Here is a 27,234-nt window from a genome sequence, read left to right as displayed (position 1 = left end):
AACAGTTTTAAACTTTTAATTATAAGTTTTATCAATTGGCCATGGTGTTTTATTTATTCATCAAAAACCCTTTGGTACAATTATCATCATGAGAATAGAAAAGTGCCCCTCGCACTACACAGTCCAGTCATAACTGTCATTTCTGTGAAAGCATTTGAACAAAAATTTAAACTGAGTTGAAAGTCCACAAGCCTGAGATGAGAGTAGGGGAATTGTTTTATGGCAACAAACGGATGTACTGTAGTATAGCCTGAACATAGGCTTTCAGATTACAAGTGGCAATGGACAATACATACAGAACATGTCAAGACAGTGCACCTTTAGTTATGTGTGCAACGTAACAAAAACTCAGTAGAATTTGTAAACATAAAGAGACATCATACATTCTGCAAAAAAAAAAAAAAATCAACTGAATAAAATTCAGTGACTCTACGTACAGTGCTTCCCATAGCAAAATGGTACTGGCCTTGGAGATGGAGAAAAATGTTTAGTGTAGAAATATTAAATGCCACAGTTCTGTTTAATGATATATTGGTGCCCTTGAACTTGGCACATAAAATATGAATGATGTAATAATCAAATGATGTAATAATCAAATAATGACCACTGAAACCCCAGCACTGGGATTTATTAAAAGGGAAGTCAGATTAATTAAGGTTCTGAAGCATCCTGTAGTGGCAGAAACATTCACTCTTCTGTAAGAGGACTTTTCACACTGTTTTAAGTGCCTGTGAAAGACACGGAAACACAATTACAAAACGATCTTCAGGCAGATATGCAAAATGACAAAAAACAAAAAATAAATAAATAATAAACGTTACATATTAGCCACCCAGTTCTGTCAAATTCCATCTTTAACTGGACTCGTGGAACTATTTATAACCCTTAAATAAATCTTTTAAGTATCCAAAAATAATGCATTTGGAAAGATTTAAAAAAACCAAAGAACTGAGATCCTTCAAATAATTTCATGATCTGCTCCACAATGAGCAAGTCAGTATGCATAGCTTCACTCTCAATCAGAGGAGAGGTTTTTTGGAGCTTTGAACATTGCTGCTGGGTAACGGAGATGTCAGCTGTAGGTGCAGGAATGAGCCTGTGTGTGCGAATGGATGAGTCTGTACGATGCGATTTGTGTGTGTACGTGTATGAGATTGTGGGAGTATGAGGGCAAAGAGAAGAGATGTGATTGGAGAACAGTGTTCTGGCGCTGTGGCATAAGCTGCTGCTCAAAACCAGGAGCTGCTGCTCAGCACCAGGAGCTGCTCCCTGCCCGGACTCCCACAGCTGAGGCACAGCGGTCCAGACTCAAGCTCAGGTCCATCAGCTGGTTCCCGCCAACACACAGCTTCTCCCTGAAACACAGCACACAGAACCAATCAGAGCTGAAACAGAGCACACAGAACCAATCAGAGCTAAAACACAGCACACAGAACCAATCAGAGCTGAAACAGAGCACACAGAACCAATCAGAGCTAAAACACAGCACACAGAACCAATCAGAGCTGAAACAGAGCACACAGAACCAATCAGAGCTGAAACACAGCACACAGAACCAATCAGAGCTAAAACACAGCACACAGAATCAATCAGAGCTAAAACACGGCAGACAGAACCAATCAGAGGTGAAATGCAGCAAATGCTTCATATATGGTAAATGGACTGCATTTATATAGCGCTTTTATCCAAAGCACTTTACAATTGATGCCTCTCATTCACCCATTCACACACACACTCACACACCAACGGTGAAAGGCTGCCATGCAAGGTACCAATCAGCTCATTGGGAGCAATTAGGGGTTAGGTGTCTTGCTCAGGGACACTTCAACACACCCAGGGCGGGGGATCGAACCGGCAACCCTCCGACTGCCAGACAACCGCTCTTACCTCCTGAGCTATGTCGTCCCCATATTAATATGTTATTGTAACTGCTTTAAATCTCATGGTGGTTTCCACATAAACACACTATGTAGACATGAAGCACACAGAAGCAAAGAGGTTTTGTCTGACACTACCCAGTGTTCTTTAAGTGAAAGTAACTGAATGAGGCAGGAAGTGCTACTCTAAGGTAACACAGGGAGCCAATGCTCTGCACATATTCCTGTCCAATTAACCTGCAGCAACAGTGTCCCGCTGCTCGTGTAATTGTCTCTTCTTGTTGCTATCTCGTGAATATGTGTACTTGATATGCATTCCCTGTGGTTCGACTGCTGTGTGCGCACACAGCATTCACAATGGGAATAAACATCTTTTATACTAAAGAGAAAAAATAAACACTCCCTTAGAGGCTAAGAGGAACAATTCCTTTCTAATATACTTATTATGGAAGACAAACAAGGAACCGATTCATGCTTTCACTCCAATTACTTAATCCTTTTAAAAACCGACAGTTCACTTTCAGACTGAGTACAGTACCAAGCCCTACATCCAAAAGGCCAGTGTGGGGGTTGTTGGACAGAGCATCCAGCTGAGAACCTCATTCCCATTGCAGTGACACACCCAGTTCCCGCCCTGTCAGCGCTAGTTCTGGCTGTGTTTGGCTTTAGCATTGTCCAGGGATGAAGGGCCTCAGCTAGTAGGCCACTCCCCGACTCATTATGATGCTCACACTGGGGACTCCTCCGGTCAGTAGGCCACCTGCAGTCTGCCTCTAATTAAAGTAGGGCAGCTCAACTGATGGACTGCAGACTCGGCAGCTGGTTGGAATACCTGTGTTTGCAGACCTGTGCGCTAGTCTGCCCTCTCATTAATGAACAGAGGATGAGTCAGCAGGCATGATTCACCATTCCAAGTCGAGAGAAAAAAACTGTTCATAACAAAACATTACGCAGCTAACATTACATCCAAAAAACATCCAATTCTTGACCTAAGGTGTGAAGAATGCAATTCTAGTGTCATTACTGTGGTCTAGTAATGACACTAGAATTTAGACTCTAGCGGCAGATTCTCGGGCAAAAGGTTACAAATTCCGCTCCAGGTGCTAACCGTGGTTAACAGGGGCACGGAGAGCCACAACAGACCCACAGTGACACAGATACTCTTGAGGCCGTGCCAAGCACACCTCTTGAGGTCCTTACATCACCGCATACGCCTTAGAACACAGGGGGCTCCACAGCCAATGAGCACTCGCCAATCCTGAGCTGAGGTCTGTCACGGCCTCTGTTACAGCACGCAGGCACGGATCACGCGCAGGCTCCCACCTCCCTCACTCACACCAGGGACAAAGGAGGCGATACAGAGCAGGGAGTGCAGGGCAAGGACAGCGTGCTGGTGCACGTCGCTAGCTCACTAATTGGCTAGCTCGCTTCTTCAGTTCCTTGGCTTTTTAGTCAATATTATATAACAGCACAAGAATGTAGACACCTCCCTCTCATCTCCTACTGGTTATGTAACGGCAGCATGGCTGGGAGTGGGGAGACAGGTTCCAACACGGCACATGACATTGGGACTAGCCCTACTCCTACATTCAGCTGCTGTCAGATCTGATTTGGACACACATATCAGCTGGGTCAAAACAGACTGGTACCCAGTTCATTTTGTGAACCATGTACAGTAATGTCCCTGTACCGTAACATTTTTGATGCACCAGCAATGGACAAATTTCCATGCTTTTTATGAGAATCCTTTGTGCTGTCTCGGCTTTAGTACTGTGTGGTGTGAAATGATAGGTGCTGTCTTGGTTTTAGTACGGTGTGGTGTGGTGTAGTTATCTGATAGGTGCTGTCTCTGTTTTTAGACGGTGTGGTGTGGTGTGGTAATGTGATAGGTGCTGTTTCTGTTTTAGTATGGTGTGGAGTGATATGATAGGTGTTATCTCTGTTTTAATACGGTGTGGTGTGATTTGATAGGTGTTATCTCTGTTTTAGTATGATGTGGTGTGGTGATGTGATAGGTGTTATCTCTGTTTTAATACGGTGTGGTGATGTGATAGGTGTTATCTCTGTTTTACTATGGTGTGGAGTGATATGATCGATGTTATCTCTTTTTTAATACGGTGTGGTGATGTGATAGGTGTTCTCTGTTTTAATACGGTGTGGTGATGTGATAGGTGTTATCTGTTTTAATACGGTGTGGTGTGGAGATGTGATAGGTGTTATCTCTGTTTTAATACGGTGTGGTGTGGTGATGTGATAGGTGTTCTCTGTTTTAATACGGTGTGGTGTGATATGATAGGTGTTCTCTGTTTTAATACGGTGTGGTGTGGTGATGTGATAGGTGTTATCTCTGTTTTAGTATGATGTGGTGTGGTGATGTGATAGGTGTTATCTCTGTTTTAATACGGTGTGGTGATGTGATAGGTGTTATCTCTGTTTTAGTATGGTGTGGAGTGATATGATAGATGTTATCTCTTTTTTAATACGGTGTGGTGTGGTGATGTGATAGGTGTTCTCTGTTTTAATACGGTGTGGTGTGATATGATAGGTGTTCTCTGTTTTAATACGGTGTGGTGTGGTGATGTGATAGGTGTTATCTCTGTTTTAGTATGGTGTGGTGTGGTGATGTGATAGGTGTTCTCTGTTTTAATACGGTGTGGTGTGATATGATAGGTGTTCTCTGTTTTAATACGGTGTGGTGTGGTGATGTGATAGGTGTTATCTCTGTTTTAGTATGATGTGGTGTGGTGATGTGATAGGTGTTATCTCTGTTTTAATACGGTGTGGTGATGTGATAGGTGTTATCTCTGTTTTAGTATGGTGTGGAGTGATATGATAGATGTTATCTCTTTTTTAATACGGTGTGGTGTGGTGATGTGATAGGTGTTCTCTGTTTTAATACGGTGTGGTGTGATATGATAGGTGTTCTCTGTTTTAATACGGTGTGGTGTGGTGATGTGATAGGTGTTATCTCTGTTTTAGTATGGTGTGGTGTGGTGATGTGATAGGTGCTGTCTCTGTTTTAGTACAGTGCGGTGTGGTGATGTGATAGGTGTTCTCTGTTTTAATACGGTGTGGTGTGGTGATGTGATAGGTGTTATCTCGGTTTTAATACGGTGTGGTGTGGTGATGTGATAGGTGTTATCTCTGTTTTAGTACAGTGTGGTGTGATATGATAGGTGCTGTCTCTGTTTTAGTACAGTGTAGAGTGGCGATGTGCTCAGTCCACACACTGAACCCTCTTTCTGCAGATATTTTGAGCCTTATAAATTCTCCATAAGTCAGCTTCATGTTATATGAACAGCGTCTCCCTGAGACACAGAGCATCTATTTATAGGGGCGGTGCACAACGCCCCCTCTCCCTGGGCACCCTGGCAGATAAAGGCACAGCTCGCTTTTTCGGCAGCGACTCTGCTGTGGAGCAGCGCTCATGGCAGTCACACACAGGAGCCAGGTCTGAAGGTGCTCAGACCTTAATGCAGCGCAGCACTCAGGTCTCTTCATGTGGACGGGCAGTCTCCATTTGGAGCTCACTGCAGCCCTCACAGACAGCTTCTCCTCCAGCTCGCCCCACAGCAGATAAAGCTCCCCACAGCCCTACATGTTCATTAGCGTGCTTTATTCACTGAACTATCGTAATTTAATTTTTGTCCCGCCTACACCATTTTGGGGTTACTCATTTGCAGCACTGCAATTGGGTCATGAGGGGAAAGCAGTGGAGGGGAAGGGGTTAGTCGCCCTGGGTGAAGACAGCTGTTACAATAACGCAGAAAATGGAACAAGTCAAAGCCACGCTGGCACTCCGTGAGCCACCGGATGAGTGGCTGAAATGGTGAATCACACGGTGTCTGACCGGCCCCGCCCACGCTGTTCAGCTCCGTGAAGCGGGAGATCTCACCCGCCACCCAGCTGGTACACAAGCGCTTTGTATTTCCTCCAGGGGAACCATGAGATCTTCATTGTTCCATGAAAGCGATATATTATCCGCTCAGACGGAGCAGAAGGGGACCTAACTCGAGCGCTGAGAGAGAGAGGGGTAACAGCGCCGTGGCTCTACAGCTGAGCTCCACGCTGACCCCTAGCTGCAGAGGTGGGGAAAGCGCTGTGTGCGTGTGTCAGCGTGTCATACGGCTACGCCTGAGACTAGCTCCACACTGACCCCTAGCTGCAGAGGTGGGGAATGCGCTGTGTGCGTGTGTCAGCGCTTGAGAATGGGACACTGGGGGAGGCTTCAGATACGGCGTTCTGAGGAACGTTTGAGCTCATTCAGCCCACATACAGCACACACAGGCACAGCTCAGCACAGGTGCAGTGCGATAGCAGTACAGCCCAGTCCTCAGCCTGTCGCCGGGTAACAGTGCCGAGAGCTCCTGCTGTACACACTAACACACACAGGCACAGGCAAACACACATACGCAGGCCCACACACTCATGTACATGAGCACAAGCAGAAAAACACACAAGCTACAATTTATGCACACCCTCAGACAAAGACACACACTCCAATATGCACACACACACGCACGCATGCACGCAAACATACACACTGTGCTGTCTGCAGAAGGAACAGAGCAGAAGATGAACCACCCTGCTCATCTCTTCACCACTGTGAGTAGCTAACTGGAGCCTGTGTGAGACTCTGTCTGAAATCTCACTGTTCCTCTAAATATCCACCTGGCCACCTGCAGCACACTCCACCAAACACTGAGCTGAGCCTCCAGTCCCTCTGAAACCCTTCACTGCAGCGTACAGACAAAGCACACACACAACGTTCAGCTGTAACGCAAATGCAACATAATGCAGCATAACTCCCTTCGGAAAACAAACCTAGCGCACGAGTAGAGTCTATACGAACAGCACCTGCCTCTGAATACACTGCTTTTCACCGCACTGCTACAGAAGGTGTTTTTGAGAAAGGAGGCGATACAGAATCAGGTGCAATGCCAGAGAGAGCAGAGAGTTACATAAGACTGAGGAAGGCGAGGAGTAGTCCCTCAGTGTCAGATGCTCTGGCTGCCAGTGAGGCGGCTAAAGCGCTGTTCTCTTCTCACACACAGAGCAGACGCGTTCTGTCGCCAATGAGAAGGGTGGTTAGCTGCTCGGGGTGGGAATAACGGTGCTGCCCTTGGAACAGAAATAGAGAGGTGCAACGTGTCCTTCTACAGTGAACACACACAACGGCATAAACGCACGCGTATGGACATGGCACGCAGATGCACACAGATACATGCGCACATATACACATATACACACATACAAAGGAATATATATGCATATACACACAAAAATGCGCACGCACACACAAACAGACAGACACACACACACACACACACACACAGGCCCGCCCACGTGCGTGCAGAAAAATTTTCCCAGCACAATGCAACTCGCTTCCCCCATAAGAATTAAGTGTGAAAAAGGGGTGAAACAAATGAGCCATTGACGTGAGACTGGGGCAGGGTGGAGATGCTGAGAGCTCAGTGGAGAACAGGAGGGGCTGAGTGTTCAGCCCATATGGACTCTTCCCCGCGGTGGCCAGGTGCTGCTAGTCACACCTCTCACGGTGTTCACAATGGACGGCATGGAGACCAGGTTGCCAAGAGCAACCCTAATTTGGAGAGGCCCACTCAGCAGAACAGTGGGCTTGAAACAAGAGTCCGGCACACAAACAATGGAAACATGCCCAGGCTTGCCCACAGACAGCGCGGACTACCTGTCCTCTCCCCTCAGTCAATGGGTTCAGCGGTGCTAACGGCTAGCCGTACGTCACAGACCACACAGGTCATGCACTCCTTAATCTAACGGAAGCTTGGAAAAACGGTCAATATATTTCCTAAAGTTTATCACCAAAAAAGTTAAAGGTGTGCACATCTGGAGATTAAAAAACAGATGCAAAAAAAATGTATGGATTAAAAGATAATGCTCCTGCATACCGTCCGTTGCAAAAGGTCAGAGCTTGTCCATGAGATGCTGTTTGGGAGTACTGCGTTTAAAGCCAAGTCATTATGTTGTATGTCTATATGTAACTGGTGCATGAGATTTGAACTATTCTGCAAAAAAACAAGCCCTTCATTCAACAGGCGAGAAAATAAGCAGAAAAAGAAGCCACAGGAAATGTTTCTGCCAGACATGCTGAATAGACGCTTATGTAAAGTGCCTCTTATGGTGCAGATATAGACATGTGGGACACATGGTGGCTAAAGGGAGTTTCACTTCACAGTAAATCACTTTGAGACCATGAGATATATACTATATAAATACAATTCATTATTATTATTATTATTATTATGTCCTACCCTGCGTAATTTTAGTTTCTCATTGACAATTGTCTTTTAAACAAACACTGCATTGCAATGCCCCTGGATGAAACAGAATACACAATGTGTTTGCATAACACTGACCTGTATTCCTGCTGAGAAAGGCATTCGAACAGATCTTTAGCAGTGAACGAGGGCTTCACGGTCGCAATCTGTAACAAAGGGCCAGGTGGAACAACTTAGCACGGCCAGATATAATTAAACCCTGTTGAGAGGTCTTTGCTTTATACACTGTCTTTTTATCTGTGGTTTTTCCATTACACTTGCCAAGCACAACAGCAGTGTCTGCTAGGTCAATATTACAGAGGCCTGCAAACTGGCCCTTTTATAGCATGTGAATTAAGCTGAAAATATAACAGAAATATATTCACCCAATGTAATGTATTCTTTAGGTAAATCTTTGCACAGTCCATTCAAATAACGAAGTAGTCATGTATCATTATAAAATACAACTCCTTATTTTAATTATTGAATGAACTGAATGAATCATTTGCAGCCTATATCACAAGGCATTACTCTATGCCAAGGAACTGTGCACACCGCCCTAGAAAGAGATCTGCAGTCAAATATTAATGCAAGGACTGAGTTACTTATGCGCAGGAACGGCAGAATGCAGAGCATGGGGACGCGCTGCCTGCCAGGGGGGGCTACAGAGGGACCTTTACCTCGCTGCCGCTGATGAAGGAGAGCAGGGCCTCCACGTCCTCAAAGCTGCTCTTTGCCGATAGCACCCTGCACAGGGGGGAGACAGCGTCAGAAAATGAACTCATTCTACGCACACAAAGTCAACTGCGTTAACACGTCTGAAAATAAACTCTCACGGGTCTAGAAATATTTAACGCATTCGCAAATGAACCCCAGTTCTCTTTCGACTCATTACAGTAAACTGAAAAGGAATCTCAAAAACGCGACAGGCTGATTTTACGAGGGAAAACATTAACAGTGTGAGGGAAAAAATAGAAGAGAGGAGGAAAGGTGGAACGGAGGGTGGGAAACGGATGGAGAAAGAGAGCAGAAAGAGGGAAACAGGCGGAGGGGGGGGAGGAGGGGGGCAGAGGGGAGAGGCAATTTCACCGAGCTTAGCCTGCATTATACATAATTCCATCTTTTCCCTGCAGGTGAATAATGGAGAGAGGTGCGGGCGGCGATGAGTCACGGAGCCGCTCTCTCCCGCCGTCTCCTAGGGAACGGCTCCGCTCCCAGGCCCCCGCCCCGCCGGCGCGCGTTAAAGGAGCAAACAGACGGAGCGCTGCTCGCGATCAGCATCGCCTCCCGCCGTTACCGTTCAGACCGCGCAGCGTCTCCGAGCGATTCCTCAGGAAAGCGCGTCAATAGGTTACTTTAAGCGGTCGCTGCATCTCAAAGATCAGACCATGTGCTCCGTTGCTTTGTCTGTGTTTATTCAAAATCGGTCTTTTCAAGCTAAACAGCAAATCTTACACATTCCGGTGGCAAGTCTGATGCAATGGCGTGACACTCACATACACGCGCACACACAAGCACACACACACACACACACACACACACACACACACACACACACACATGCACATACACACGCACAACCTAGACTGCGCATACACAAACAGAAAGGAAAATACAAGAGAAGGCAAGAACGAAAGCCTGGAATTCAGACAGGCCCAGAAGCAAAGGGATGATTCTGACTGAAAAGCAACGTTTTCCCCCAGACGTCCAGAGATTCTGAATGCGCTGATGTAACACTGAGTCTCCCCTGCTGATGTACATCTGAGAACAAGCTGTCCAGAAGATAAGCCACAAATCATAAAGCATGGGATGGTATGTCCCAAACCATCATGTTTCAAATTCATCTTCACTATTCACAATTCATCCTCACTGTTTAAATTCATCCTCACTGTTCAAATTCATCCTCACGTTTCAAATTCATCTTCACTATTCACAATTCATCCTCACTGTTTAAATTCATCCTCACTGTTCAAATTCATCCTCACGTTTCAAATTCATCTTCACTATTCACAATTCATCCTCACTGTTTAAATTCATCCTCACTGTTCAAATTCATCCTCACGTTTCAAATTCATCTTCACTATTCACAATTCATCCTCACTGTTTAAATTCATCCTCACTGTTCAAATTCATCCTCACGTTTCAAATTCATCTTCACTATTCACAATTCATCCTCACTGTTTAAATTCATCCTCACTGTTCAAATTCATCCTCACGTTTCAAATTCATCTTCACTATTCACAATTCATCCTCACTGTTTAAATTCATCCTCACTGTTCAAATTCATCCTCACTGTTCAAATTCATCCTCATTCCAGACAGACTAGAAACCTGGATCATTTTTAGCCCCCCTGTACGTGTCCGATGACGTATAGGCATTGCTCAAATGTTCAGCAAATGCCTGTGCAAAATACTACTTGCTGCTTAATCTAGTGTAGCCATAAAATAGTCTTATGTAATTCTCAGAATGGGCATAACATGCTTTTAATGTTGAAGGGATAGAAACTCACTATTAGATTCTTGTTGTTCAACATGTGAAACCAAAACTCTTTAGATTGTTCAGCAAATCATATCTTTAATACATCTTAAAATAAGAGATAAACAGAATGAATCATTGAGAAATCGACGCAAGTGATTTCTCAACGTGCCAAATCACCAGCAGTAGCTATAAAATAAAAAATATAATCCAGCATAATCCAGCAACAACAAATCAAACTTCTCCAAATTGCAGAGACTATGATTCCGTACTACCAGTCAATAATAAACCTTTTGCTGAGGGACTGCATTTGCTTTGCCTCAGGCCAGGGCGAGCTCATATACCTGCTGTTCCTCCAGCCCACCCATCAGCCCTCACACTGAGGTCTCTGTGTGTCTAGTGTTGATTAATGGGCCTGGACTAATAGGAGATCCTTCAGCCATGGGTTCCAGTTAGAATGCCCTAGCAGTAATTATTCTGATTCCGAGCCTCACGTTACACACAAAGGGCTCAGTTCCCCAAACCTAATCCTTCAATGAGGCACAATAAGTTGGCTCCACTTAAATGAATTGGTTATCTCCATCTCTTCCCCCTCTGTGAGAAATTACCTTTTAAAATGAAGGATGAAAGGTTTACATATTGTGCAGCTAGGAAAATGAATGGTAATTGCTACTTCCACACATTCTTGGCAGGCGTAACGCATACATTATTGTGATACAAGGTTACTTAGCTCTTGTGCACCATTCTCAGGCACTTGGTCTATGTTTGGAGATTGCTTTAAGTCCTACACAGGCCGCAGGCTATGTCTAATAATAATGCACCTTTTCTGTGATCAATTTTGTGAAATCTTTGATTTTGTTCTGACAGTTCCTTATATCAAACTGCGCTGATTGTCCCATATATTCTTTAGCAATAGTACCAAGACATCCCCCTTTGTCTAATCCTGACAATGACAAATTTTTGGATTAATACTTGCAATTTATCATCAGCGATGACATCGGGCATTAATGATATTAATAGGGCATAAATGTGAATGCTCTACCCTTTTCAGTCAGAGGGGATGAAAATTAATTTCTTTGAATATTCATTCAACCTGTGACTTTACTGAGAAGTAATATCAAAGGGAAACAGCCAGGAACCATGAAACAAATAAGGAGTGGAGAGTCAAGAAAAGAAAAAGTAGAAAAGTAGCGGTTCTTCTCTCACAACCCCTGAGTCATCCATTTGAGACACTGCCATCGAGACTCTGGTCCATATCCTTTAAAATAAGTTTTGTGCCAACAACTGTTTGCCTCCTCAGTGACACAGCGCAACTTAATTTTAATGATTTTTTTTATTTAGCATAATACAAAATGTATTTTAGTGTTTAGGGTTTTAGTCCTGAGTAATATAGATACCGAAGTTCTTACCAGAATTTTGTAATCTCCAGTTTGCAAAAATTATTATGTAATTTGGCACTTTCAGTAATTTTATTTCTTACTGTAATTTTTTGCAAATTGTTTATTTAATTTTCTGTATGCTGGTTACTTCACCTTAAGTTACCCCTGGGAAAAATAAAGGTATTATATTCTACTCATTCTATTCTATTCTATTCTTTTCTATTGTAGATCAGCTGACAAGTCAGCCCTGAAATCTAAGGTCTCATCTCAGAGGTTCTGCAAAGGTGGAAAATCAGGTTTCGCACTGCTGCAGTGTGGCCTCCAGCCCCTACAGAGACTGTGGTGGAGAAATGAGACAAGCAGTCACGTGCTCACAGTCCAGTCAATGTACAATCGCTGTGACCTTGATATAATGAGCATTCAATATTCAAACAGGAGTAACCAGCAGTCTTGCCATACATCACCTAATCGAACACAAAGCTGCAGTTAAAATTGTCCAATTCAGGGATCATGAGCGAAATACAAAGTGAGGCGGTGGTAGCTAGACAGGATTACAGGTGCCATCTGGGGCTTTATGTGCTCTAGCCATAACAATTCTCTCGTTTTACAGGTGTTCCGGCAGAAGATGATTAAAATGGCTCGACTAGTTGACTTTAGATCAGACGGAGTGTTTGTTCGTGTTGGGAGAAGGTCAGGGAAATGCATGAGGCTATGAAAATTGAAAATGGGCACAATAAATGATGGGATTTGAAATGATGACCTTAACTAACACACAGAAAAACACTATCAGGAAGTAGTGTATTTAGCCCTCGTTGACCCTGCTCAGGCACAGGCAGGTCTCTGGTGTAGGACCCAGTAATAACTGAATATGCACAGAACAGCAGGCAGCCCTGCCTCCATAATACTACACTGCTACCTCAGAGTAAGAGCTGTAAGATTCGGGCAGTATAAAGCAATACAGCCACTTTCTCCCATCACGTTATGGCAAAGTTCATTCACTGCTTACCTTTCATCTACCAGTGGTGTACCCCAAGGCTCTATAATGGGTCTGTTCTGAATTTCTCTTACAGAAAACTCTTCATAGTTAAGTTCCAGGCAGATGTTGCAGCATTACACTTCTTCATCCCCTTTTTACGCTTGGATTGGCATGTACAAACGCACAGTATGTTAGAAGTTCAATGCTTGGTGTGTAGTGTAGTACAGTATCAAACGTAGTGTGAGGCAGGTCTCTGTTGTACCTCTGAAGAGACTCCAGAAGCTGTCTGACAGAGAAAATGAGTTTGTGCAGGCAGGACACGGCCTCCTCTGGAGGGGGAGGCCCGTCGCTAGGCATGCTGGTCTCCAAGGTGCCAGGTACGAACTGGAGAGCTGTAAACACTGCAGAGCTGACGGCAACAGGAGAGAAAAACAAACCCTTAGAATGTGAGCGCTCCTCAAACAAGTGTTTTTAATCTCACAAGACTGCCATCATGCGCAAAGATTTCCTATCCCACCAGGAGAACCTTACCTAGCCTAATGAAAACAGAAAAACATGATATCGGACAGAAATACTGAAAATTACAACACTGTTTAAAATGAAACTGATGCAAGCACTGATAATGATAATGATAAAACAATATGATAATGAGCCCCTTGTGAGATGTTAAACCGTTAATATGGCAGACGGGCCCCTGTGAAGTGAAAAATTAAAGTCACAACTTTTAATGGCGGTGGACGGTGTTTCTTTCCGCCGCTGCTCACCTGATCTGGCACACGTTGCTCCAGATGTTCTCAAACACGGGCCACACCTCCTGACACGAGGGCCGGGCGTCCGTCGCCCCGTCCTCCACGGCCATGAGCACGTCGCCATCGCTGCAGGCCCGCGCGCGGCTCCCTGAGGCATGCTCCACGCCTCCGCTGGGCTGCAAGCACGCCACACACGTGCACAATCACACGCATGTACACACACACACGCAGAGACCAACCAACAGACAGACAGACAGACCTCAGAATATCAGCACTGAACAAAACATGAGACACCATCCTTTCTGTTGCACACTGCATTCATGTAATTGAATGTTTTAGATGAAGGCTCCTGAGGCGGTACATATTCATGTGTTTGTGCTATGCATGCCAAGGGTTTTAAGTATTGATTAATGACAGGGGACGTTTTGTTTCACCAATGACAAACACAATACCCCTGAAGATGTATGGTACAATTATTTAACTCAAAAATAATAAAGGACAATGTTTATAATGGGTCACAAATGTATTTAGGGCCTAAAATAACCCTCAATTTAACACTAAGCAACTGGTCAATAATAAACTAATGTAAAAATCTGGAAAACGCGTAATTTTTAACAGATTAGGTACAACAAGACAGAGAACTAAAGGCCTGGGTGTTTAGTGTAGTACATCAAGCTAGAGTGAGTTTTGGACATGCAGCCCACTTGGGACACCATTTTAAATGCTTAAATTTCACCACCAACACAATGTTCTGTATTCTCATAGTGTGAGAGATTGGTCTGGCAATATCATTTTTTGAAGCATGCCTGTGACTGAGATTGAGAAAATGAGGAAAGGCCATGCATTTTAGCGTAGCACACCTGAGGGTAACAGAAGCGATGGACAGACTGAGCAGTTCTAGAAAAGCACACCTGAGGCGCATCCTGCAGGAGTCGCTCCACCACAGCCAGAGGCTTAGCCAGACTCTTGCCGTAGTCTAGCCTGCAGCTGAAGGCTAGCAGCAGCCGACGGGCCTCCTGCGCCGCCAGCACGGTGGACTGCCTGTCCACCATTTTACCTGCGCAAGACACCAGCGTCAGCCCTCAAACACCACCGGGGCCCGCCAACCACCCCGCACCAGCGTTCCGGCAGGCCCCGAAGCCCAGCTCTTTAAGTGGAGAGCGCGGTCCTCTCGCGTGACATCACGTGACACAAAAACAGCCGCGGAAAACCCTGTCGCTGACCGCCGAGAGCATTATTCCGGGAATGCGACCCAGGAATTCCTTCTGCGGAGCCGCGTTAAGTTTTACGAGTCCTGCCGCTCGTGGGGCGGACGGAACGGAGCTGCTGTAGGCGCAGTGTAAAAATACAGCCCTGAAGGAGCAGAGCGTGCGTGTGTGTGTGTGTGTGTGTGTGTGTGTGTGTGTGTGTGTGTGTGCTGGGGGAGGGTGCGTGTGTGCGTGTGTGTGTGTGTGTGCTGGGGGAGGGTGCGTGTGTGTGTGTGTGTGTGCTGGGGGAGGGTGTGTGAGTGTGTGTGTGTGCTGGGGGAGGGTGCGTGTGTGTGTGTGTGTGTGTGTGCTGGGGGAGGATGTGTGTGTGTGTGTTGGGGGAGGGTGTGTGTGTGTGTGTGTGTGTGCTGGGGGAGGGTGTGTGTGTGTGTGTGTGTGTGCTGGGGGAGGGTGTGTGTGTGTGTGTGTGTGTGCTGGGGGAGGGTGTGTGTGTGTGTGTGTGTGCTGGGGGAGGGTGTGTGTGTGTGTGTGCTGGGGGAGGGTGGGGGCTGGCAGGTGTGCAGAAGTCTGCCTCCCTGCCGGGGCCTGTTTATAAGGGCACCTCTCCTCCGCACACACAGGCAGAGACGGACCCAGATGCGGGGGATAGTGCGGTACTTTTCCACTCGCTCCTGTTCCACGCACAGGAGAGCCCCTCCCCTCCCCTCTCTCTCTCTCTCTCTCTCACACTGAGAGGCTGGCACAGCTCTGAAGGCAGACGTGGAGGAGAGGCACAGGCCGTGCGAGGCGTGCTGAGAGAGACAGAGCAGGCTCGCAGTCGCCTTCTCTCTCTCCGCACGCGTCAAACGAGGACAGACTCAGGTTCCCAGGGCACAATCGGGACATTCGAGTACGCTACGTGTGCTTTTCAAATGTCACATATAAAACTACAGAGATGGCTACATTTCAAATATGCTGTGATCTGTTATTGAATCGACCTAAAAAGTACAAATGCATTATTCCAACATTCAATATTTGAATGCTGAATACTGTTATTTTAGTGTATTCTTTAAAATGGTTTTAATGTTTAAATCCCAACCTTTGCAGAGGCTGTCGTTCAGGCATTCGACTGAGCTGAGCAGGCTCCTCTTGACGATGCTCCCGAAGACGGCGATCCAGTGCTTCCTGAAGCACTGCACGAGGTCGCTCAGCGTCCAGGGCGGCTTCACGCACACCACCTGCAGCCAGAGCGACAGGAGACGCTGTCACAGCCGCCACGCAGCCGCGTGACTCAGCAAACTCAGCCGCCCGCCCGCCCGCCCTCAACGAAGACAAAGCCTCCGCGTCACCTCCAGCCACAGGTCGTCGAACGCGGCCTTCATCTCGGCCTCCAGGATCAGGGACAGCGCCCCCTGCAGGGCGTCCTCCAGCGCGGACACGGAGGTGCTGACCTCGCGGGCCTCCTCCGCGGCCTTGTTTCTGTTCTCCTCCTCCCTCCTCTCGTCAGGCTGGCTCTGGATCCCGGCCTCAGCTGTGTTTAAAGGGCGCAGCACAAACATGTCACTACACAGCAACAGGCCCTCCTGGATTCATCCAGCCAATTTCCATACAGAGCACATCTACTCTACATATGAATTTGTATCCTATCTACAGTTTACTCATTGTAAACCATGGAGTAATGCTCAGTAAATTAACATTCTTTAAGGAAAAAAAAAATTAATAATGGGTGAACACTACAAAATGTGAGGTCAAAGGGCTTAAGTAAGTGATTTAATAAAAAAACCCTACATTAATACCTATAGATTAATAGCATTACATATACTGGGGCCACTTACATAACTACATGCATTATAAAATTAAGGAATGAAGGAGTTGCAGTGAACATGGCTCTTCTTTGTGAGTTTAATCTTCTCAGAGTTCACCCCAGGGGGACAGAACTAGGCTATGGCATTCTACTCCCTCCACTGACTGGAACAACACCTGCTGACTCCATAATAACAAGCTTCAGGTAAAGGACACTCTCTGTCTCTGTCTTTGCCCCTGGGGAAAGGTGACCTCTCTCATCTCTGATGTAAGGCTGCCCAACCCTGTTCCTGGAGCTCTACCATCCTGTAGGTTTTCACTGAAACCCTAACAAAGCACACCTCATTCAACAGCTAGAGATCTCATTGAGCTGTTAATTAGAAGAATCAGGTGTGCCAAATTAGGGTTGGAACGAAAACCTACAGGACGGTAGATCTCCAGGAACATGGCTGGGCAGCCTGGCTCTGATGTATACATCCACAGCCCATTCAGAATTAGATTTTGACAAAAAAAGAAAATAAAAACAACATGCGTAATGATGATGGTACAATTATGGACATATATAAAAGGGATAGATTACCTTCTTGGGTCTCTCGATATTATTTCAGTTTCAGTGTGTTTTCATATGGCTCAGAGATAAACAAAACTGAAATAATATCAAAAAAAAGAAAGTGTCCCTTTTAATGGGGGACATTTTATAGTAATGGTTGCAGATGCAAGTAACAATGGGAATTTTAAGGCCATGTGGGCGTAAAAACTGAAGCTCTTGTGAATACCGCAGTAGTGTAGTGTGGACTCCTGCAGATGCAGGACCTGTGTGTGGAGGCCAGCGCACAGGGAGAGATGCTGGACCTGTGTGTGGAGGCCAGCGCACAGGGAGAGATGCTGGACCTGTGTGTGGAGGCCAGCGCACAGGGAGAGATGCTGGACCTGTGTGTGGAGGCCAGCGCACAGGGAGAGATGCTGGACCTGTGTGTGGAGGCCAGCGCACAGGGAGAGATGCTGGACCTGTGTGTGGAGGCCAGCGCACAGGGAGAGATGCTGGACCTGTGTGTGGAGGCCAGCGCACCGGGAGGGGCTGGCGGCCGTGGGCCTGTGTGTCAGACTGGAGCCGCTCCACCTCAGATGCCAGGTCGGCCTTACTCAAGGCCTTCACTCCGCTCAGCAGGGCCTTGCTGCACAGGTTCTTATCGTTGCTGTGGAGAGGGAGCGTCAACAGCCAGAGAAGAGAACAATAATACACCAGCAGTCTAAATACATAGATACACACACAAAACACACACTCATACGTACACATACACACAGACGGACAAACACAGACGCAGACAGACAGACAGACATACACGCACACACACACAAACACACACACCACACAGACAAACACACACACTGCACCAAGAACCTGAGAAGTACCTGCAAGCTCAGCGTACTCAGACAGAGAAAAAATGAGGAAGCACATGACTCAGACAAAACGTGCATAAACATTCACACAGCGCTGCATAGTACATTAGAGGACACATACACAAATACAGAACTGAGAACACTACAGGAATTAAATATGAACTATCATATACTCGCAGGACTAAGAGACATACAGACACACACAATCACACTCACATGTGCACAGACACACATGCACGCACACACGCATGCACACACACACACACAGCACGCTCACACACACACACACACGTGCATGCACAAACGCACACGCATGCACACCCACGCGCACACACACACACAGCACGCTCACACACACTCACACGTGCATGCACAAACGCACACACATGCACACCCACGCACACACACACACACACACACGCACGCACACACACACACACACAGCATGCTCACACACACACACACACACACACACACATGTGCACGCACAAACGCACACACAGACAGCACGGCGGTAACTCACGTGCAGAGAATGAGAGCTGCCCCTGGGTACAGGCCCTGGTACTGCAAGCAGCAGTGCAGCACGCGGTCGTCGTTATTCTCAGCATCCAGCCCGTCTGCCAGAGACACACCACACACACACTGCATGACCCAGCCATTTTCATTCTGTCAGTGAAAATGACAAGTCATGGCCGTCTTTGAGAAAGCACTCATCGGTCATCACCCATCACAATAAAACACACCGTAGGGCCGAGCAGCCAAACCACTTCGGCCCCAGGAAGGCTGCTATTTTTACACCTTTCTGCCCACACGGGTCATGACTCAATCTACATTCGCCCTTAACTCTGGCTCTCAGTTTTTTCCCTTCATAAACACAATAAGCACAGACCGTGCTACAAGTATTTGTAAGACAAAGACAAGGAGAAATGCTGACTGCATCCTGGCCCAGGTTCTAGACTAATAATAACATTCCTAATGGCGTCCAAATAATGTTTCTAATAATACGAATAATACAGCCACTGAGCGATACAGAGATGAAGCCTTTTAAAAACGTTTCGGCATTAGATGAACCATCGCCGAAATGACTCATTTTGCCTGCCTCTTTACATAATTCCGTTTGCAGGACACAGGAAACGGAGCCAACTTCTTGTTCTGGTGAACATTGCGAAACTGACTCAAGATCTCCAGGCCTTCGACGGCAGCTGACACCACAGGGGATGATGGAAGAATTCTCGTGACCAATTTTAATGCGCCACAGGAACAGACCTGCCCCCGTCCAGTCAACAAACACTGATCTCAACCCTGAAAGCACGTGCACGCACATCTAATGACATGTGTTGAGAAGAAGAGGTTGAGTCAGAGATTAAGAGTAAGAGAGAGAAAGAGGACTGTCACTTTTCGTTCCACAGGGACTTGCTGCTAATATTAATAACCCGCTACTGGACAACCCTGTGAACAGATGGACTCTGCTTTGTTTCAAATGGCATGAAGGTGCTTGGCATCAGTTCTCAATAAGCGTGTCTGGAGACAGTGAGGGCCGTGACCAGGGTCACTGACAGGCCAGCTGAGTCGGGCAGCTTTCACAGCGGCCATTCTGAGAACACTGCCAGGATCGCACACAACACAGATGTCCCAAACAGCACAGCTAATTGAACATAATCCCACATCCCAAGCAGCACTTCTAACTGAACATAATCCCACATCCCAAACAGCACAGCTAATTGAACATAATCCCACATCCCAAGCAGCACTTCTAACTGAACATAATCCCACATCCCAAACAGCACAGCTAATTGAACATAATCCCACATCCCAAACAGCACCACTACTAGGCTGACAGACTACCAAAGCATCATCAATATCCTGATTAGTTTGAGGCTATAAATTATAACATGAATTATGGCACTGTGGTGGCAGGTGCAATGTCAGCATCAGCATCACCACTTACAAATAACTGCATTATTTACACCTCAAACAGAGTGCAGCAGCCGTAACTGAACCCGGGTCAGCCGCGCGCACCGGTGGAATGTCACCGTCAGCTGCCGACCTTAATCTGACTTCCCGGCTTCTTAACTACCAGGTGTTCTCTATCCAGGTCGTCTGCCTCAGACACTCGAAGCCCCAAGTGCAGCGTGACGCAGGCTTTGTGCTGAGTAATGCTGAGCAAATGGGATCTAGTGAGAAATGAAGACGGAGGTGCTGCCGCAGTGGGCGCTCCATACAGCCTGTCCTTGAGACGGGAACCTGCGGGCGACGGCTGCGGGAGGGGGGGCGACGCGTAGCGAGCTGCTGTCGCCATCTACTGGCCAACCGAGCTACTGCACCGCAAAGAGCGCCGCAGCTGCTGCCAATGCGTCGGTCACGTGTAATCATTTCATTGTCAAATGATGAAAGCGAGCGCTTTACCATTATTGCCGTAACAGAACAACCGAAAGGGAAAGCAGGGCAAGGACGTCCTCTCCTAGTCCCGCCAGGCCACTGAGAGACTTATTTTCCACATGAGCATTTAACCTCTTGATTATTGCCTTGGCTACGTCAATGTGACCGTTTATTTGGGTAGCCAGGCCAGAATGGCAGAAGCCAGAGACTCAAATCTCCTTTTGATGAGTTAAATCCAGGATTAAAACGTATGAACCCATGAGTTGGTAGGACTGGGACGTCACAAGTCCCACAATAAAATTCTGAATGAAATACATGTGTTGTGTTATTATTGTGAGTTGGCACATTATGGCAAAAATAATCATTTTATCAGAACGCAACTGAATTAGCGTAAAATGCTAATTTTGTAACGTCCTGCGTTCCACAGACGCAGCATTCCTGGGCTAGCGCGAGCACAGACTCACAGATCCTCTGAGAGGCCAGCTGCATGGACTGGCCCCAGAGCCGTGGCTCCTGGCTCTTCAGCGCGCTGTAGATGTAGTGGACCGCAGGCCTGGCTTTGTGCTTCACGTTGCTGGACAGCTTGCCGTCCTTCAGAGCGTCCAGCTCCTGCATCACCACCCACGGGATCAGGATGACGGGGAAGCCTAGAGCTTAGAGAGGGTTCACCGTTCAAACGCATGCAGCGAACGACACATTACATTACATTACATTACAGGCATTTAGCAGACGCTCTTATCCAGAGCGACTTACACAACTTTTTACATAGCGTTTTACATTGTATCCATTTATACAGCTGGATATATACTGAAGCAATTACGGTTAAGTACCTTGCTCAAGGGTACAACGGCAGTGTCCTTACCCGGGAATCGAACCTGCGACCTTTCGGTTACAAGCCCAGTTCCTTACCCACTGTGCTACACTCCGTCCATACACATCCTTCCTCATAGCTAAAACAGACCACTGCTTGTGGACGCACTGGCACAGTAAATGACAGTAAGAAAACAATGCACAGTCACTTGGGGCTAATGTTTTCAGTGTTGGAAGTGAGGTCACTGGTTTCTGTCAATAAAAAGGCTCAGCACTGAATGAGATTTCCCTCAATTAATTTTTATCCTTCTCAAGAGTTCAACCCCAAGAGAACAAAACCAACATTCCTATCCATCTTTAGCCTAATTTTCAAAGGCGGCTTTTGAATGTCCCTAAATTTACATTTTTCGTTTTTCGTTTCATTTTTATGCATTTGCTTCAATGTGGGAAAACCAGCACGGCATCAATTCTGGTTGCAATATGCCCATTGTACAAGAGCAATGAAAAATTTGTTTAAAGCAATCACTGCTGTCTTCTTTAGAATGACATACCTCCCAGACCATGTGATCTTATCTTCTTGACAAAGTCCAGGTGACTAAGAAGGATGTTTGTATCCAGGACGATGAGAAGATCCTGGTGAATATGTTCTTTACCTACAGATCACAATTGGCACCAAGTTTAGATTCATAAAAATCCTGATCAACACTGATCAATGCAATAGTATTTCACACAGTATTAGAAAATCCAGTAGTACTTTATGGCACATGAAACATTCATACACAGACCCATAAATGGAACATAACCCCAGCAGATGGTGGGATAATAGTGGCCATTTATCGATGTGAAAATTGTATTAGCACTTTATAAACACACTTGAACAGCGATCAATCAAATGTATTGGTGTTTGAACAGGAGATTGGGTTCGAGCACTGACAGTGACTCTTACTGAAGGAGAACGTGCTGATTTCCTCAGGTGGGTCGATGTCCATGCGGGTGAGTTCTCCATAGCTGTCCACCACGTTGACTTCCAGAAGCTTCTGAGATCGGGCCCGATGCAGCTCTGCAACCAACTGCATCTGCACAAACAACACCGCAGCTGACGGCCCATATCTGGATGCACAAAAATACACACACACATATACACACACACACACACAGTTACACACATTCACATGCACACAAACACACACACACACACACACACACACACACATATACACACACACACACACATACACAGTTACTCACATTCACACACACACACACACACACTACTATTGGGGACCCTCACCTGGATACAGGCATACACACTTACACACGACACTGAAGCAAGAAGAAACATGCATACACACAGAGCGTACAGAAAGATACACATGCAAACCCCAAAAATGATAATAAATGCAGCAGTATTTGGTGACGCACTGAGCTCATTGTCCTACTGCATTAATGCATACACAAAAAGTTGAGCTCAGAGCAGTAAACAGGTCCAGAACTGTCTGGTTCACATAGAGGGTCTTTGGAAACTTTCCAATCCAAACTGTTAACTGTACCTCCTGGTCATTGTCATAGGTTTCTGTGGCATTAGCAGGAACTCTTGAACTTGGTGTCTGAAAATACATAAGATTATAATTAAACTACATAAAAATGTATCATTCTAAATACAGAAGCTGTGATCATACCAAAACCAAGAAACAAATTCCTTGAGAAATTAAAATCAAATTCTAAAGATATGTTGGTTGCAGGAAAAGGAAGCGATGAAATATCAGCTTGTGTTGAATAATGATAGACAGGGGAACTTTTTAGCCGCGTTTCCACCGCAGGAACCAGGGTCTAAAGTTCCGGGGATTTTATTTTACCTCCAAAAAAGTCCCTGCTCGGGGGGTAGTACTTTCCAAAAGTACTGGAACTTTTGGGGTGGGGCGCAAGCGCTGAATATTTCTGATTGTTCGACTACTCGCAGTATTTTATTTCAACCGCCATTTTTAAAAAATCTGCAGCCGATTTATTTTCATAATAATAACTTGAATTCAAACTTGTATGTTATGCGATGCAGTAGCCTACTTTTGGTTATAGCCTGCCAACGTCTTGGAACAGATGAGAAATTAAGATCGAGGATTATAACGTGTGCTCTTCTGTTCTTTTCTTGCTTTAGTATTCGTTTTATAAAATATTAAGCATTTGTGCTGGGACAGCATATTACGTACCAAAACATTCAAACGGTTTAATTCGGTTGCTGAATATTTTCTTCCGGATTTTCTTTGTTAGTCCGTTATAATTGACTCAAAACATTTGACACAGTTATGTGAGGTATGCCATGGTTCTGCGTAATTTACATTGGGGATACAGTAAAAGCAAACTAGAAATCACCTTCCGCACTTTTTGTCAGGGTAAAGTAACGTTAATTCTAGTAATCGTCCCTTTTGCTTTTTCAGACTGCCATAATTTCACTCTGCGATTCTTAAATTCCACAAAAAGACCAGGAAGACTAGACATGGACTCTATTTGTGGTTGCATGGTTCGCATCTGGAGGGCACACTTCGCTGCTCCGCTAGCAGTAACTTTCAAGGAAAGCAAACGGTGACTGTACCACTGCAATATTGGTAAATGGACTGCATTTATATAGCTCTTTTATCCAAAGCGCTTTACAATTGATGCCTCTCACTCACCAGAGCAGTTAGAGGTTAGGTGTCTTGCTCAGGGACACCTCGACACGTCCAGGGCGGGGTTCGAACCAGCAACCCTCCGACTGCCAGACAACCGCTCTTACCTCCTGAGCTATGTAAATATTAATTTAAATTTTCACGCAAGTCCGAGTTTTCATTCTATTTATTCTTGTCATTTTGCGATTAGCCTATATTGGAAATGGCGATGAGTCTCGAATTAATCAATTCAACAGCAAATTGTTTACGACGTGTGCATGTTTTCTGCTGTTGTTACCAGTTATTTGTAGAATGTGAATGCATTCTGTCGTCTCGGATGTCAAGACATGAAAGTGAATGGTCGCATAAAAACATAATGAATGTATTTGAGAGGATATATAAAACAGTTACAATCTGTATATCGGTCTGTTATATCCTGTATGTTGCATAACAACGGTCCAAGTCGAACTACCAACAAGAGTTTTGCTTGACAACGGTAAAATAATATGCCCAAACGGCCGAGGAAGAATATTATAATTTCAGGTGATTAAATCGATAAAAATCTATAAATACTAAAGTAACCATATATAGTCATTATTGGTAACCCGTTGTATAAGTGGAATAAACCCCATCCGGCTGTCCCGGTTATTGGAAAATAATGTACTTCAGTGGTAGTACGGGGTTACAGAAGAAATCATAGGACAGATGGACCGACGACGACGTCGCTTTTATATACGTCAGTGGACTAATTTGCCTAATCTTCACGGGTCTTTAGACCGCGGTGGAAACGCAGACAACAATGGGCTGAAGGAACCTTTTAGTTCCTTGAAAAGTAGTTCCTGTTCCGGGTACTTTGGGTGGAAACGCGGCTGAAACAGGCCTTTCAAAAAGGTGTCAACTCACCTTCTCATGCAATGCCGTAGTGTTAAAGGATGATACTCTTTTGTTATCAGTACCTAGTGCTTCCCGGTGTCTCCGAGAGGGTGGTAAGGAAGCCCTGACAAAGTGAGATGCTGTCAGGTTTACTTCACAGCTTGGCCTGGCTTTTTCTACTGTAGATTTTCTGTCAGAAAATGCACACGCAGAAGATACGATTTCAGCCTGAGGGGAACGCCTGGTGACTTTCACAGCGATACTCCCTTTATCATCTCTAAATGAAGAGCTTTTCCAGACATCATCTTTGTTTACTACAACATTGGTCTTTTTGGGTATTTTAAATTGGACAGGTTTATGAGGTTTCAGTCCAGCCTGTTCTTTCTGACCGTTCCCAGATGGGTATGAGCTTTCAGAGTGCTTGTGCGGCTCTCTGGAGACTGCTGCCGATGAGTTGACCGTTCCAGAAAAGGCAGCAGGTTGACTTTTGGGCTCTTGTGAGTGCTCCTTAGCGCCCTTTCCCCGAGAGCAAGGGACGAACCAGTCAGATTCCAACGCCTCCTTCGACCGTCGCTTCACCAGCTGTCTGCGCTGTTCCCCGAGTTCCTCCGAGCGGCGCTTCCTCCCAGGCTCCCCATCCGTTTTCAGATGGCTCTTCTCAGTGCAGTGGGGCTTTTTACTAGCATTCTCCGAGATGCTGGCACTGCTAGATGTTGAGTGCTTTTCTTTCACTTTTTTACTATGGTCTTTTTCCTTCTCTGAATGTGAAAGAGGTCCCAGTCTGTATACAGGCTTTTTGTACTGTCTGTCTTTCCTCGGAGATCCCTCATAAGAGATTTTTTTAGTTGAAGGGAGAGAGTCCACCTGCCTTGACCTCCCCTCTTCATCTTGCATAGGCCTGCTGACAAAAGGCATGATTTAACTACAAGGGGAAAAAACTAGAACATTTTGCCACTATGTGCTCTGTGCATATCCACCTATCTACCTTATGTGATTGTGCACCTCCGTTTTCTGCTGACAGCAATTATTCATATGAAAATGGACAAACTTCATGGCTTTCACAGCATACTCCCTATAACACACACCCATCATCACGGTCATTCATCACAAGAAGAGTTCAAACAAGGTCTGTCAAAGCTTACCTGACATGACAAGAGCTGGTGTATTTTCTCTCTGGGGTTTCTTTTGTCTTGTCATACTCCTTTTCTTTGGATGACTGAAAATACATAACACACCTTCCATATTTTTTTAATCAGAATAATGTTATCGTGTGATTTCCACTCAAGTAACGGGATTCAATTAAAGCATTACATTATACTGTATTTGACGCTTTTATCCAAAGCGACGTACAATAAGACAACGAAACAACTACAGAACAGAGGTCCGATAAGATACAACACTCAATATGTATCAGTTATCCACAGCCATAAACAAAAAATCCAGTTCACACAGTAAGCAAAGGCTAGATCAGAATTAAAATGAATTAAAATTAAATAATTTCTGAATGACAGCAGTCAGAAAACATTCAATATGTTGGTGTAAACAAAAGGCCATTTTTTGTAACATTATGATAATGATGTAATCATTCACCTCGTCATTACTCTCGTACGAAAATGAAGTGGACCTGTCCCTGTCTTTCTTTTGCTTCTTCTTCTTCTTGGACTTTTTCTTCGACATTTTAGCCGCAACTTTAAAGATGAAGTTAGTACAAAGTTAAGAATGTAAATTTAAAACTAAACTAAACGTAAATTCTTCTTAAAACTCGCAGCTAGCTAGCAAGTTGGGCAGTATGATTACTGTAATGTTACTGAAATAACCACAAGCAGTGTTAAACTAACGAGGCAGTGGGTGGATAGCTACGGGATAACAAATGACATTTCGCTGATTATCTAACTTAGCAAACATTTTGTGCGATTTCGGAATAAAACTGACATGACTATATTAGCTAACAGGCTAGACTAATTAACTTTTTCGGCGAGCTAGCCAACATAGTATGTTAACAGATATTTCATTGGAGAAAATCTTGGTTTCATTTTTTATCTGTTATTTTATTGATATAATAAATATACTGTATAACCAGACGTCATATAATACCTACTAGATTTAAGCATATAGAGCAAACCAAAATGTCATATTTTCATTTCAACTAAAAACTTCACACCGTGGAACCTACTAAGCCGTGGCATCAGTAAATGCAAACATCCGGTTTCCTCTACGTAACGGAAACGTTTCACATTGGATTCTGGGACATGTTGTTTCATAAGTTCACTGACTTTGCAGGAAAAGTTATTGAAATAATAGTTTTTTCATGATATAATATATGGTTAGAATCGCAGACCTATTATTTAATTCTACTGATACATTTTCAAATAATATGAAGATTTTAAAAA

At 45.1% G+C, this 27,234-nt stretch overlaps 1 protein-coding gene across 6 annotated transcripts in view; it reads right to left on the bottom strand.

Moving 5' to 3' along the window:
* The window catches only part of swt1 (SWT1 RNA endoribonuclease homolog), a 30,932-nt gene continuing 3,698 nt past the window's right edge, over window positions 1-27,234 (bottom strand). Inside the window, exons 1-18 of one of the 6 annotated variants that reach the window (XM_035412013.1) lie at window positions 26,943-27,050; window positions 26,435-26,532; window positions 25,987-26,060; window positions 24,875-25,745; window positions 22,883-22,939; window positions 22,267-22,408; window positions 21,884-21,985; window positions 20,987-21,175; window positions 18,667-18,760; window positions 17,751-17,938; window positions 16,289-16,470; window positions 16,039-16,177; window positions 14,664-14,809; window positions 13,768-13,928; window positions 13,266-13,412; window positions 8,854-8,920; window positions 8,273-8,340; window positions 1-1,355 (exon numbers count right to left, since the gene is read on the bottom strand). In XM_035412013.1, coding sequence (XP_035267904.1) covers window positions 1,250-1,355; window positions 8,273-8,340; window positions 8,854-8,920; window positions 13,266-13,412; window positions 13,768-13,928; window positions 14,664-14,809; window positions 16,039-16,177; window positions 16,289-16,470; window positions 17,751-17,938; window positions 18,667-18,760; window positions 20,987-21,175; window positions 21,884-21,985; window positions 22,267-22,408; window positions 22,883-22,939; window positions 24,875-25,745; window positions 25,987-26,060; window positions 26,435-26,532; window positions 26,943-26,955 — 2,844 coding nt within the window. In that variant the 5' untranslated portion in view covers window positions 26,956-27,050 and the 3' untranslated portion in view covers window positions 1-1,249. Of the gene's footprint in view, window positions 1,356-8,272; window positions 8,341-8,853; window positions 8,921-13,265; window positions 13,413-13,767; window positions 13,929-14,663; window positions 14,810-16,038; window positions 16,178-16,288; window positions 16,471-17,750; window positions 17,939-18,666; window positions 18,761-20,986; window positions 21,176-21,883; window positions 21,986-22,266; window positions 22,409-22,882; window positions 22,940-24,874; window positions 25,746-25,986; window positions 26,061-26,434; window positions 26,533-26,942; window positions 27,051-27,234 lie in introns of those variants that run through there. The other 5 variants (XM_035412014.1, XM_035412011.1, XM_035412012.1 and 2 more) reach the window with 5 other exon arrangements.

Source organism: Anguilla anguilla, chromosome 4, assembly GCF_013347855.1.
Source record: "Anguilla anguilla isolate fAngAng1 chromosome 4, fAngAng1.pri, whole genome shotgun sequence".
Classification (NCBI taxonomy): Eukaryota; Metazoa; Chordata; class Actinopteri; order Anguilliformes; family Anguillidae; genus Anguilla; species Anguilla anguilla.
The sequence above is the reverse complement of the archived record's forward strand: the minus strand, read 5'-3'. Positions and strand labels throughout refer to the sequence as shown.